Source organism: Protomyctophum bolini (genome assembly GCF_963924005.1).
Source record: "Protomyctophum bolini genome assembly, chromosome: 11".
NCBI classification, from domain to species: domain Eukaryota; kingdom Metazoa; phylum Chordata; class Actinopteri; order Myctophiformes; family Myctophidae; genus Protomyctophum; species Protomyctophum bolini.
The window spans coordinates 28,239,736-28,253,420 of NC_137872.1; the positions used below are offsets into that span (position 1 = coordinate 28,239,736).

The 13,685-nt window shown below is 40.8% G+C and overlaps 2 protein-coding genes across 4 annotated transcripts in view; one reads left to right on the forward strand and one right to left on the reverse strand.

Annotated features, from left to right (window-relative positions):
* The first annotated feature begins 2,961 nt into the window (after positions 1-2,961).
* Positions 2,962-7,351, forward strand: LOC308324049 (coenzyme Q-binding protein COQ10 homolog, mitochondrial). The gene is made up of 5 exons (XM_080775954.1): positions 2,962-3,146; positions 3,818-4,009; positions 5,603-5,795; positions 6,367-6,468; positions 6,754-7,351. The coding sequence occupies exons 1-5, from the start codon at positions 3,055-3,057 to the stop codon at positions 6,889-6,891; spliced, it is 717 nt and encodes a 238-aa protein (XP_080632080.1). The 5' UTR covers positions 2,962-3,054; the 3' UTR covers positions 6,892-7,351.
* Positions 7,352-8,901: 1,550 nt separating this feature from the next.
* Positions 8,902-13,685, reverse strand: part of mylk5 (myosin, light chain kinase 5) — a 54,837-nt gene continuing 50,053 nt past the window's right edge. For all 3 annotated transcript variants that reach the window (XM_080775864.1, XM_080775865.1, XM_080775863.1), the window contains 4 exons: positions 12,688-12,817; positions 10,974-11,061; positions 10,712-10,849; positions 8,902-9,334 (listed from right to left, as the gene is read on the reverse strand). In XM_080775864.1, coding sequence (XP_080631990.1) covers positions 9,129-9,334; positions 10,712-10,849; positions 10,974-11,061; positions 12,688-12,817 — 562 coding nt within the window. In that variant the 3' untranslated portion in view covers positions 8,902-9,128. The remainder of the gene's footprint in view (positions 9,335-10,711; positions 10,850-10,973; positions 11,062-12,687; positions 12,818-13,685) is intronic.

A 13,685-nucleotide genomic window follows, 5' to 3' on the forward strand; every position in this document is an offset into this window, starting at 1 on the left:
AAACACACAATAATAAAAATTGGATATTAGGTGGGAGACGGAATAAATAAATAGTCCTCTCAGGTCAGTTTATTCTGGTATAATCATTTCTCCACAACCTCCAGGCTCCACCCAGCAGAGGAACTGGTCCTCTGACCCAGAATAGGGGAAGTGCGAACGCACGCACACACGCACGCAAGCACGCACGCACGCACGCACGCTTCACATTCTCACCCTGTTCTTGCTCAGGGGCATACGATATGATCTGTTATTCTGGATATGATTTGTGTTGTGACTGATAGATCAAATTATCAGGGTGTTTATGAAAGGGGGGGGGGGGGTTCTCCTTAAATTAATGAAAGTGACTGTTTCACGTAGAACTTGTTTACTTTAACAATCAAGGTTATTTACTCCCAGCAGCCGGTCCACACCAGCCTTCAGTTCATTGACAGTGTGTGTCCTCTTTGAACCAGTGGTGGAAAGTAACTAAAGCTCAAGTACTTAAAGTAGATTATTTTGTAAATTTGGATTATTATTACTATTACAAAACACACTAACCATTTCAGCCCTATATACATTTTGGCCATTTGAATCTACTGTACAAGCTCACAATTTTAATTCAGGATTTTGACTTGTTTTGTTGACTTATTTTATTCTATACACTGCAGTATGCCAGTATTGATACTTGTCTGATACTCCAAAATGTGAGTACTTTCTTTCATAGATCAGCCAAGTGTAAGAAAACTGAAAACATATGTTACCGGTATGTGACATTTGAAGTACTGATGACATACAGTGACATCCCTCTATAACAGTTTCAGGTAAAAACATTTAAAAAAAAGAAATAAAATAAAGTGAGTGAGTGAGTGAGTGTGTGAGTGGGAAAACGTCTCTCACAGGTCACATAATGCTTGAACCTGTGTTTTCTATCTTATGCAAGAGCCCTGGCTGGGACAGTGATGTTCCCACAAATATCCCAAAGAATAAATATGACTGAGATTCACAATGAATCGGATGCCCCAATAATTCTAGTCTAAAGATCCTCATTTGGACCCAGCACTAAAGTGATTATAGTAGCCTACTATAGTAAAGTTAACTAAAGCTAATGAAAGAAATTAAACCAGAATTGAGGCTAGACATTTTAGGCAGCTAACTGAAATAAAAACAAAAACTAGGCTTTACAAAAAACAACTTAGTAAAATAACTTAATAGCCTACTTGTGTAATTACTAAACTATCTGAAGGCTAGTAGTTATTCTTGGTCAGTATTCCACCCTTTCGGGTGAATATGAAATAAAATAAAAAACACAAACATCAGTTTGTGTTTTTTTATACACTTTCTAAACTAAAAAACTATTTTATTGTGTGTTGACAGTTGACCAAAGATAACTCCTGTATTGTTCCAGCTTTTAGGTAGCCTGGCTAATAAGCCAGACCGAATCAGCCGTTGGCAAAAAATAATATAGTATAGTAAATAATAGTTTTTAGGGGCATGGAATTGTTCTGAAAATTAATAAGTTTTGTTTGGAAGTGCATTTTATATAGTCATTATGTTTATGCTCCTAAACCCAACTAAAGCATCGTAAAGTTGGCTTTCCGTGAATGTCTAACAACTATAGGCCTACCATAGGCATCTGTACATGATATGTATCTGTATAGGCCTGTAGATATATTCTGACTGACGTAATGCACTGCACTGTGCAGGAAGAATTTGTATTTTTTTAATGCAGCTCACCAGACAGTTGGTTTAGGACAGCGGATACGATATGTATCATTGATATTTCCAAATGTAGCAGGGTGGACTTTTGAGAGAAGAATAATAAAATATAATTAATGCCTACTAAACTACGCCACCTTTTTCTAGAGGGAAGGTCCTCTTTAACAATAGAAAGCACAGGTCCGTGTGACCAAGGTTGAGCATGGAAATAAGATATATTGGGATTTCAAACAAGGCATTTTATTCTCTTTTCGTTTTTGTTCTTTTAAAATAATTGGCTGGCGTACCGGAGGAGGAGCACAGCAGCATGGAATAAGGGCATTTCTACATACTAATTCACTGCAGGCAGCCAGTATGCTGATACATTTAGGAAAAGCCATGCCTTCAAACTCTTGTCCTCCTCAGATAGAGCAAGCTAGGGGATCCCCTGAATGAAAGCAGCCCAGCCCTTTTAAACCTGTCTGCCAATAAACCCCACCCTTAATTTGAAACAAGGAGCACCTGGCTGATGCTGCCATAGTAACAGGTCTACCTGGTTACACATAGGTAACAGGATAGGTGGGCACCTCGATGTAAATATGGCCATTTTGTCCAAAATGTAAAATAAATAATAATAATAATAATATAATTTAAAGTATACATGATGTGAACATGCACATCAGTAGGCTCTGGGACAGCTAGTGGTTCTCCCATTCAGGGATCCTTATAATGGGAGGGTTCAAAGGAGGTTCCCTTAACAGGGGGTTAGCAAAAGTAGTTGTTAACATACTAGGAATCACAATCATTTTAACCACTTTATCCATGTATATGTTGGCTTAGCCCTGGTCCAAGGCTGTATCTGCTATTTTTGTATAGCCAACATTAGCCTTAATTGGACCAGGGCTAAGCCTAGCTAGGCTAAGCCTACATGGATAAAGTGGTTGCGGGGTCTTTTGTGGGTCCTTAAAAAGTTTGAGAACCGTATTGCTTTAGGAACATGCACACTGACACACATCACGTGAAACTACCGTAGCGGTAGCCATAAGGCAAGCCAAATCAACCATGATGACACAGTCACTCACTGCACTCACGTTTTGTTATGTTTACCTCCCTGGTCGATGAAATCATCGTTGAATCCGAGTAAGTGCCTCCCATTTCCCCTACGTCACTGCTAGTAGGCAAGTTGACTAGTTGAGCAACGCGACACCCAGGCGACACTTAATCAACATTCAGAACAAATGAACCGGCTCAAGTAGGCTACAGTTAGTACAGTCAGTGTGAGTAGAGTACAGTACAGTCTGGGACAGTGTTACCAATACCGCGTTGAGATTAAAAAATATATTATCTTGGTTAGTTGGTTCTCAATCTTCTCCGATCGAAATGAGTATGACCAACATATTCGTGCGGGCGCTTGGGCAGATGACTGAAATGCATTCCTCCAATCTTATCAGAGGAAACTTTAAACCTACCAGGTAAGAGTTTTTTATAATACAGTCATTGTGCGATTTATCTAGACTGTCTGAAAATATTAAACTGAAAGGGGGTTATCATTCCAAATAGTGCAACGTTATAGTATTGTAACGTTGGTCTGCTATAAAGAGGATTGAAATACCCAGAAAAGCACAATGGCTTGTTTACATTGAGGTCAAATATTTGCAATAGACTGAATCATCATCATATATCTGGAAGTTATGCGGGACGCCTACTGAGTGGCAAAAAACTAATTTCTGGCCTTGCCAGCCCATACAACCAAAAAAAATAAAGTCCTGTCTGATTGCATTCAATTATGTTAAACTACGTTAAACCCACTTGCCACTCACTTTGCTACTATATTTGCCACTAGGCTACAGTGCTATGCTTTTTCTTCTTCTTTTTCCTTTTTTTATGGGGGCCAGTTTCGTATCTGTATAGTATCTCAAAATACCAAAAATAAAATAAAATAAAAAGTGGAACCAACTAAGTCGATTTTTTTAGATGGCACATAATGGCAGGGATATGGAGGGGATATGCAGTTTCCACTATGGTTTATTTTTATTTCTTTGTGTAATTGCCACCGAAAATGAGACACTAACACTAATAATATAATATATCATAATGATGCCATGTAATAATAATAATGTAATAATAATTAACTTGTTCCCAGACACCTGGCTTCCTGTCCAGCCTGTACTGCAAAGCAGTCTACCCGGCTATCCCTATCCAAAGTGTCCATCATGTCATCTGTGCCCCCGTCCCCTGCCTCCTCCTTCATCACCATCCCAAACCGCAGCTTCCTCAACCTGGTTTCTCCCATCCGTGCCAGAAGAATGGAGTTCTCTGAGTGCAGGACACTACGGTAAGTTCCAACAATTACTAATAATATGCACCAATGTACTATCCTTGTCCCTGACACCTCCCCAACATCCAGGCCCTTCAGACAGGCCCGCTCTGAACAGTCTTGACGGTGTCCTCCAGTATATTCCATTCTCTTGACATTTCCTTCCCATTCCTGCGGATTTTAACGCAATCACCATCTGAAATAGAACATTCAAAATCCCTTTCCCACAGTAGCTTAGATGCAAATGTAACCCGGTCAGAGGCATCAGGGTCCAGTTGCTGTCATCACAAAGAAAACGTTTGGCCAATTTATACTTGACCAGTAGACTTTTACATGTGATTTGTTGTAGAAATGTCATCTCATTGTGATGGGAAATATGACAATGCTAATGTGTATTATATTTAATAAGACTTTAATACTGTTGTTATATTTTAACACTATTGCACGGAACGTTTGATGTGATCTAACTGAAGATAGCCCCAGGCCTGGCGTTGGCCAGCTGACTCAACTGACAGCCTGGGGGGGGGGGGTCTGTTTTTCATAATTACCCACCTTTTGTGTTGAATCATCTGTTGGGATCAGCTGTCTTATACCGACGAAAACAAGGGCTCCCTTACATCTTCTCGCCTCCTGTGGAAACAATGGCAGTTTACAGAACACTGAAGTGTGTTTACATTACAATACCAGAATAACAGAATTAACATACATTGCCGGCATATGCAGAAAGTGTCAAGGGAAACACCAACCCCCGCTACCCCCATCCCTCACAACTCTCCTGTCCTTTTATCCTTTGCACCAATATACTTGAACTGTTCCTACCTAATATGCTGTGAAGTTGTTTACATAAATAACTTAAAAATATATATTTTTACAGCTTTATTATTATATATTGTTTGTTTGTAAGTATTATCTATGCTGCTGCATTGCCTGAAGGAAGCCAAACAAAAATACGTTTTACTCTTATGTACACAAGATGTAACAATAAAGTACAACCTTGTACCTTGATATTTAGGCCAAGTACTGTTACTTTTTGATTGCTCCAGCCTAGTTCGCTCACTGGATCTCACCTCATACAGATTTGTAAAACACTCCCAACTCCTTATCAGGGATTAACCACTAAACCCTTAGATTTACTTAAAATACTTCAATACCAGGTAATTTAACCCACTTAATACTTAATTGACAGGACTTCCAGGGTCTGTACTGGGCTCGCTCCTTTTTTCCCTCTACCCCAAATCTCATAGCAGAAAACAACTGACCTACAAACTCTCAACACATATTTTCACAGAATATCCATGCCCCCCAGATCAGTGATGCTAGTGTTTGTGTAGCCATGTGAGCTAAGCCCCATGGATTTTTCGTCGACACTAGTCACACACTACAATGTCAGATTTTCAGTGCTTGCAAAGTGCCCAGGTCCGCCACATCTCTTTTCACCCCCATCCTCTCCTTCCATTGTTGTCAACAATCAGAGGTTGTCTTTCCCTTGTTGGTTTCATTTTTGCTGTCTCGTCACCGACTGTCTCCACCAGGGTAATTCCATGGAATTACTCCAGTGCATATGTATAGTACAATGGGGTGGCTAAAGTCTGTTTCCTCCTGTATTTTCAGGTATACTCCAGAGCAGATGTACAACGTGGTGGCTAATGTGGACCAATACCAGCACTTTGTTCCCTGGTGCAGGAAGTCTCAAATCGTGAAGGGACGCAACGGGAAAGTGCGAGCAAGACTGGAAATAGGCTTTTCACCCATTGTTGAGCGCTACATCTCTGACGTCACAACTGTACCTAACTATCAAGTCAGGGTAAGTCCATATTGTCGTCATGATGAAGGAAGGGGGAAATTGCTCCACTGATGCGCTATTTAATTAGCTTTCTAGCGGTTTGGGATTTTAAAGTGTCTTGGTGTAAAACAAATTAAAGCTAGGCACCTTTTGCACACCTATAGGTGACAGGTGCGTAGAAGGACAACCAAGTGCCTGATGAACTGAAAAAGGAAAAGACTCCTGCACACTGTCTTCAAGATGCACACAACCTTCATTAGATAGCCTGATGAAGGTCAAATAGACCAAAATGTTGCTGTTCGCTTAATGAACTTTTCAACTGCATTTGAAGACAGTATGCAGGAGTTTGTCTTTGTGTAACAATCATAGTTTGTATTTTCTACTTTGTTTAAGTATGGATAGTGAACCGGCAACATTCGATTATTGTCATTGTTTGGCTCAGTAGTAATTTAGCTGTAGTCAATGAATCGATCGTATTCCTCCAGAGGAGTGAGAGGACAAGTCTTAAAGAAGCAGTCTAGACCAGGATGGGCTTCAGGTCGTTTGTCTGTCAGCCAAGTGATTTGTAACTAAGTGATTTGTTTTAAAACAGGCTGTGAGTACTGATGGATCCCTCTTCAACCATCTTGAGACAATATGGAGGTTTGGCCCTGGAGCTAAGGACCAACCAAATTCCTGCAAGTTGGAGTTTTATGTAAGTGCAAATAAATACACTGTATGTCCTCCAACTCACAACAGTTCAGCATCACATTGGGATTGTATAGTAGGAAAAAAAGGGGGCACACACTGTCGGACACATGACGTCTTACCTCGTTATTTAGTGGGATTGGATTTAATAACCATTAAGGAAGCCGAACAGAAAAAGGGTTTACTCTTACGTACCGTATACCTACTACCTGCACACAAGATCTAACAATTAAGCATAACCTTGGAGCAGTGAAGATGACACTGACACATGTCCACCCTCCATTCTCTGTAGGTGTTGTTTGAGTTCAAGTCCCCTTTGCACTCTCAGCTGGCGACCATGTTCTTCGATGACGTGGTTAAGAAGATGGTTGGTGCCTTTGAATCGCGAGCGGCCAAGCTTTACGGAACACACCTGGCCCCTCTCCACTGAGAACCGACAAGGAGCCAGTCAATATGAGGAGTCATCGTTTGACCTGCATACCTCTATGGTCCCTTTTCCACTGGAGTTAAAACAGTTCGGATCTTTTTTCCCCGCCTAATATTGAAACAGTTCAGTGTGTTTCCACCGAAAATGAATTGATTCAGAACCCTAAAAGTTGATTCGAAACTGGAACCAAAAGATGGACACCGGTTCATAGAAAGAATCTAGAACAGAACCTGTTCTAGAACCAAAGATGTTTTGGTGGAAAAGGGGCCTATATGGGCAGTTACAGGTTATAGGTTACAAATTCCACCTGTGTCTCCCTTCCACCCCAATCCCAACATACTGTACATATTGCCTTATGTAGAAGGCTTGTAGAAGTTATTGAACTCTCTTTTGTGGTTGCAGAGATTAAAATGGGGTGCATTTTGCATCCCAAAACGCAGTTTATAGTTAAGGGACCCAATAAAACGACCTCTGCATCCATGGGATGCACTACTGTACTACTGTACTGTTTTTTATTCTAGTTTATTTTGCTAGCTTTAGTTATAATTTTTTTGTTTTGTTTTTCTACCATTTCATAACCATGGGAATGAATGAAATGTAAAAATGGCAAAATATGACTCCTAACGTCGTTGAAGTGGGACTCATCTAAAAGACCATCCCTGCATCCTGGGACTCATTACATTGAAAACCTATTTACATCACTGTGGTTGTATTATTTGTTGATGTGTACACAGAACACACTTTGAATTTAAATTATTTATATACCTCAAACGTTAATTTGTTTACTTTAAATGTATATGTTTTTTGTGGTAAGAAATAAAAAACGAAAATCATCAGTTCTTTTCAGTTGATCAACCACATGAGGACGGCCCGTATGCAGACTCGATGAGATGAGTTTAGTGATGGCAAATGATTATGCTGATGTTTATGGGTGGACTGTTAAATGTGCCTTTACGCTTGGTCTGTTCAGAGAGAGATCAGCTAAAGTTCTCACACTTCTGCACTCTAAATCCTACCACAATTCAGTGACATGCACATTACTGAAAACAAATACCTTCTTGACTATGGTCTCAGTCACAGGAGATGGCGAGATAAATAGAATATAAATACTTTATTAATCCCCTACCCAATCCACATCCAGCTCCTTTCTTCACACTGAGCTGCAAATGGTTTTGTACAATAATCTCTCAAGATCTAACAAAAGGTTTGTCATGGGTTTTGATTTCTTTCATTTTTTGCCCTAACCATGGCTAACTGCAGACAGTAGGGGGCAGTGTAGGTCTATTTCACTCTGGGAAAGTGAACATCTCTCTCTGTATGATTGCATGCAGTCTGGGGTCCTCCCCCAGAAACCCTTTAACATTGTAGTAGATGTAAGTTCCCGTGTTCTGGTGAATTGTGGGACTTGCAAGAGATTCCTGCAGGATCCAGGGTTGTTGGCTGTGTGTGTGTGTGTGTGTGTGTGGGCTTTCCTTTCTCAGAGATCCTTTGCACCTTTTAAAGTCCTAACAAGTAAGCACAGAGGTGGTCTGCATATGAAACCCCCTCTAGTATACAGTGCATTCATAAGAACTACCGAGTGATTTACTTCTTCCATTTCTCAATGATCGTCAGCACCTCTCCCAATCCTGTTGTCTCTCAAAGACAATGGTGAGATGCTAGCAACTCTATGGATGCTAGTGTATGTGCATGACTACATGGCTGATATTACCAAAATGTCAGTCCACTGTTTACTTGGAGCTCCAGGCAAATGAACATCCTATGATGCACAACACTTTGCCATATGATTCCTGTTTGTTTTTGTGGATGGGTCTTTCAACATGCAAAATCTTAGCTGAATGGTTTATTCATACTACAATTGTAAGTAAGGGAATGTGCTGTACGTCATTACCTTAGACATTTTTCTATCGAAATAGCACAGTGACACTAGAAATATAATTGTAGGCTACACTAATTGTGTAGGTGTTAAAGTTCATTCATAATGTTAATGTACTTTATGTCTATACATTTGGAAAAGTACAAAATGCATAACAATTTGATGGCTGAATATCTGATGTACCTGAAAAATACACCTGTACATCAGAGTCCTGCGGTTCACATTTGTAATAAAGTCAAATATAAGCAATGTACATACAGAACAACACAATATATTCCACAATCCCTAGCGTGTTTATGAGTGCATTATGCGTGTAAGTATGCATTATGTACTGCTATATCCATTCACATTTATGAATACATTGTTACTCTTTCACAGTGAGTCTGGCAGAGCAGACTGCCTCCCCCTGGTCATTGGTGGCTTTGCAGGTGTAAATATTGCCATCACCAGGGTCCACCTGGGCCAGGACCAAGGTACAGTGGCCATCATCCTCGTACTCAATCTGCACTGTAGATGATTCCTCCACAGGCTGCTCCCCACACAGCCAGATCACCTCTGGGTCCGGGTAGCCTGTCAAGACAGAGTGGGTGGCAGAGTTTTCTTTTTTCATACAAAACAACGTTTATTGAGGTATCCCTCAATATCGCCATACCATCGGTAAACAGAGATGTATTACATCCATACTGCCCAATCCCTAGTTGCAAGTGACAAAACAACTGTTTAAATGGAGAACAAAGTTAACCCACTCAGTGCTGAAGTGTGAATTCCGTTTGTGTCCGAGCATAGGCATGGTAACGCCTCGCCTGCCTGTGATTGGCCTACAGACACTGCCGCTCTTGACTGTCCTTGACCGAGGTGGATATGCTGGATAGTCTGATGCGAGGTCACTCCGTGGTGGTATGGTATATGTATCATGTATGGTACAAGAGAACGCTAACTTGTACGTTTTATTTTTTGTAGAAGAGGCAAACTAATATTGTTTATGCCGTTTGCTTTGATGGAATAATTGATTGAACATGCATGCGATAATATGATTTGATTTGGGTGTGTTCTAAAATAAAGTGTTTGTGTTGATTATTTTGTAATTTGTATGTGTAAACTTGAAACATTATTGTCTATTTTCCCTTCATCTTTATCCTTTTTAGTGTAATAGTATTAGTTTACTATAATTAGATTAATAAACGATAAACAACACTAGCACTTTGTTTAGAACACACCCAAATCCGTGCCAAGCTGTCATTCTCTTGTAGCCTATTATTTATTTCTCAATCTCACCAGGGACCTCTCGTCTCGAAGGACAGTCAAGACGGGCAGTGTGAAGGGCTACACACACCGTCTGCGAACGCCGCGCGTCAAAACAGCCGCCTCCGTTATTTTCAATTAACCTATCGCACACCGGCGGTGTCTGAAGCGCGTTCATGCCTCGCCTGACGCTCCGATACGCCACTCTTCTATTTTCCAGGCGTTGCCGCGTCGCTGCGCACCCAGTGTGTGATGGGATTCAGTAGACCAGTCACAGGCAGGCGGGCGTTACCATGCCTCAGCCATGCCTATCCTCGGACACAAACAGAATTCACGCAGTGCTGAAACTATGACAATTTCATCACAAAAGATGCCTTTACTTGGACTATGGTGGTCAGTCAATGTTCGACTCATGGCATAATTACTTCCAACTATTTTCCAAAGCACACACACACACGCAACATTTAAGAGCAATCTCTTGTCAAAGTAATGTTGTTTTTGCATTTTAATGCATTTTAAACCACTTTTTGAAAAGTATTCAAACTAAATTGAGACATCCATGATTATATCAGTTAAGATTTGGTCAGTTTGATATTGTTATAATAACTTTCATAATTGTTATAATAACTCGAAAATATAAATAAAACTAAAAAAATGTAACAGTGTCCCAGGAAGAGATAATGGCACAAATGTTTCTGTGTATACCTTGTAGGTGACAGGAGAGACGAGCACTGGAGCCCTGTGTCACTGTCTGGTCCTGTAGTTTCTGGGAGAAGTGGGGAGCCCCCTGCCTCTCAAGCAGAGACTGGAGTGCTTGATCCTGCTCTGGTGACAATGGGCAATCTGGGACAGAAGGAGTATTATGGGAGAACGTTAAACTTTGAAGATGTTACACAGAAAAGTACATGAGTCCTTGTTTTGAGCCACTGAGATGATCTGTCCCGCTACAGAGAAAGGATTTTCTCACCTTCCCGGGAGCTTGCAGGTGATCCATGGCTGTCTCCTTTAGAGAGCAGAGCCATTCTCTTGAGGGCCAGCATAGCCTTGCCTGCTTTCTGTATGAGGCAGAAAAAGAAGAGATTGGGCCCAATTCACTAAGCTGCTTACACCCATACTTCGGCTGTATGGTGACTAGATCCAAAGTGTTCATTTGAGGGGCAGAAGTATCACTTGTGTGGGACAGGGGGGACGGGACGGGGTTAGCGACTTAATACTTAAAATCTATATTAACCCATTTAGGCCTGACATCGAAATTTAAAAAATGTCTTCTATGGCTTTGCCTACTCGTTTGGTAATCTCGTCTCGAAAACTCCTGGGAACCCAGATTAGGTCATCATAGCCCACATTTGGAGCTCTGGCTTATGGATTTATGTTGGTATTTTTTATTTTTTTTTCACTTAATTTTTATTGAAGGAAGAACAGACAAAAAAAAAAGAACTCAACTAACAAGACAATACGGGAAAGGAAAAGAAAAGGACAAAAAGTAAAAGAAAAAAGGCTGCATTTTTCATATTACAACAAACATTCAATGAAATCCTATTGCAATGCGCTAATCCTATTGCGCTAGGCTGAGAGAAGAGATTCCACTTTTCCCACTTTTTATAGAATTTATCCTCTCAGTCTCAGTATGAATGTTAGTTTTTCCATAGAATACAGTTCCTCAATAATGTCCATCCATTGATCTTTCGTTGGTGGGTCCTGTTGGTACCAGCGTCGTGTGATTGCTTTTTTACTTGATTCTAAGAGGATCTTGATTAAATATTTATCATGTGTTAGAAACTCAGGGATATTTCCCAACAGTAGAAAAGAAACAGACATAGGTATCTCAAAACACAGAATGTTCTCCAAGGTGGAGTGAATAATATCCTGCCAGTATTTCTGAATTTTAGGACAAGACCAGAAAATATGAGCGTGGCCCGCCCCCTTGTGGCCACACTGTCTCCAGCATGACTGCTCTGTTTTCAGTTGTCTTGTTATGTTGGTATTTTAACACCTGAATGCAGCCTGACCACTGACCTGACCAGTAATGTAAACCAACCAGAATCTCAACTGAGAATACAGGTTCTGTCTATAAAGAGACACAATTTGGCCATGCAGTTCAAACCTGTCACCCTGCACTGAGCCACTATAGACCTCATAGACAGCAGCTACAGAACAACAGGAAAGCCCTCGATGCCCTTTTAGTGACCAGATTCAGATTATTATTATTATTTTAACAGACATAATAACAACACATCTTGCAGGAAAGAGGCAAGAGAGACAACTATTAGGGGACAATGTGGGACATGGTCTCAATTTGTGGGACGCCTGAAAAGTCCTGGCAATGAGGGACTGTCCCACGGGACATATGGTCACCCTATTCAGCTGTAAAGGAAACTTCCCACGTTAGTAGTCTAGAATAAGGAATTCTAATGACATACAGCGAATCAGACTACTAACGTGGGAAGTTTGGAAAATTCCTTTACACCCAAAATATGGGTGTAAACAGTTTAGTGAATGAGAATGTGAGATTATAGCTGAAAAAGTAGGAGTGAAATTGAATGAGATATGATTTCCCTTCCCGCAACAACTGGTCTAGATGCCGGAGCCAACAACAGATGGCTGTGGTCATACTGGTCAGTTTCCAATATATTGAAGGGTAAAATAACTCGAATCCAAAAAGTGCAAAAAAGCCAGGCTACCTTCCACTTCTGCCTAGCGAGGAATCTCTTCATCTTCTGCTTGGACAGGCTCTTGGTCGTGCCGGGGTCTACAGAGTTAAACGTCGCCATCCAGGGGTGAGCCAGGGCTTCCTTATAGGACATCCTTCGTCTGGAACAGAACACAGAGGTATAAACATTAATCTTGTTTTGGTTTTGCAACATTTCGCTGATGCAATGGTGGAAGGCCTGGATCCCATCCCCACTCTATCCCAGAGATAACTAACAAAAGCCCAACAAAGGAGAAGAAAAAGGACAGTTGGGGGAACAAAGGTTTACGAGTCAAGAAATTGTTACTTGCCTTATTGCTTTGACAGTGTTATGGAGAACTGTATAGACTACGACTAGACAGGATATTTGAATGTTTCTGAAGTCAGTGCTAAGAATTAGGAAAATGTATCAGATACCTGTGAGTTTAGCAGGTCAAAATAGCCCTGGTCCAGTTTGTTAGAGAGTTCTCTCCAACATTCTGCCAGGAACGCCTCTGCTTCCTGGAGAGGTGTCTGACATTAGTAAAAAATAAAATAAACTACCCTTCTACTCAGTACTCACCGAAACAAAGGCTGTTTTGTGTTGTTTATTCTCCAGGGTGGGAAGCCTCACAGGACCCCACCTTCTCTGTATATACCTTTTTTGGGCAGAAAGTAAAATATGTCTACCACTGCCAGACATATCGTATTTAGAGCGCCCTCTACAGATCTGGTCAATATAAATGACCCATTTACCAGATCTGTATAATATTTCATTTTATGCCCAAAAATTATACAGAGGTGGGGTCCTGAGAGGTGTGAGTAGCAAAGTAGTTTAGTTTATTTTGACTAAAGTCGGACACCTCGCACGGCAGGGGATTATTTTGTAGGTGTGCAGAGTGTTAGAGAGAACTCGCTAATGCACTGGACCAGGGCTACGGTCAAAACACGTAAGGCTGCACAGACAATCAAAGGAGGGAGAGGAGAGAAGGAAGAGAAAGAACCACTGAG

Coding starts and splice junctions, on each gene's coding strand:
- LOC308324049 (XM_080775954.1), top strand. CDS start 3,055: ATGAGTATGACCAACATATTCGTGCGGGCGCTTGGGCAGATGACTGAA. Junction 4,010..5,602: donor TCTGAGTGCAGGACACTACG/GTAAGTTCCAAC, acceptor CTGTATTTTCAG/GTATACTCCAGAGCAGATGT. Junction 5,796..6,366: donor TACCTAACTATCAAGTCAGG/GTAAGTCCATAT, acceptor GTTTTAAAACAG/GCTGTGAGTACTGATGGATC.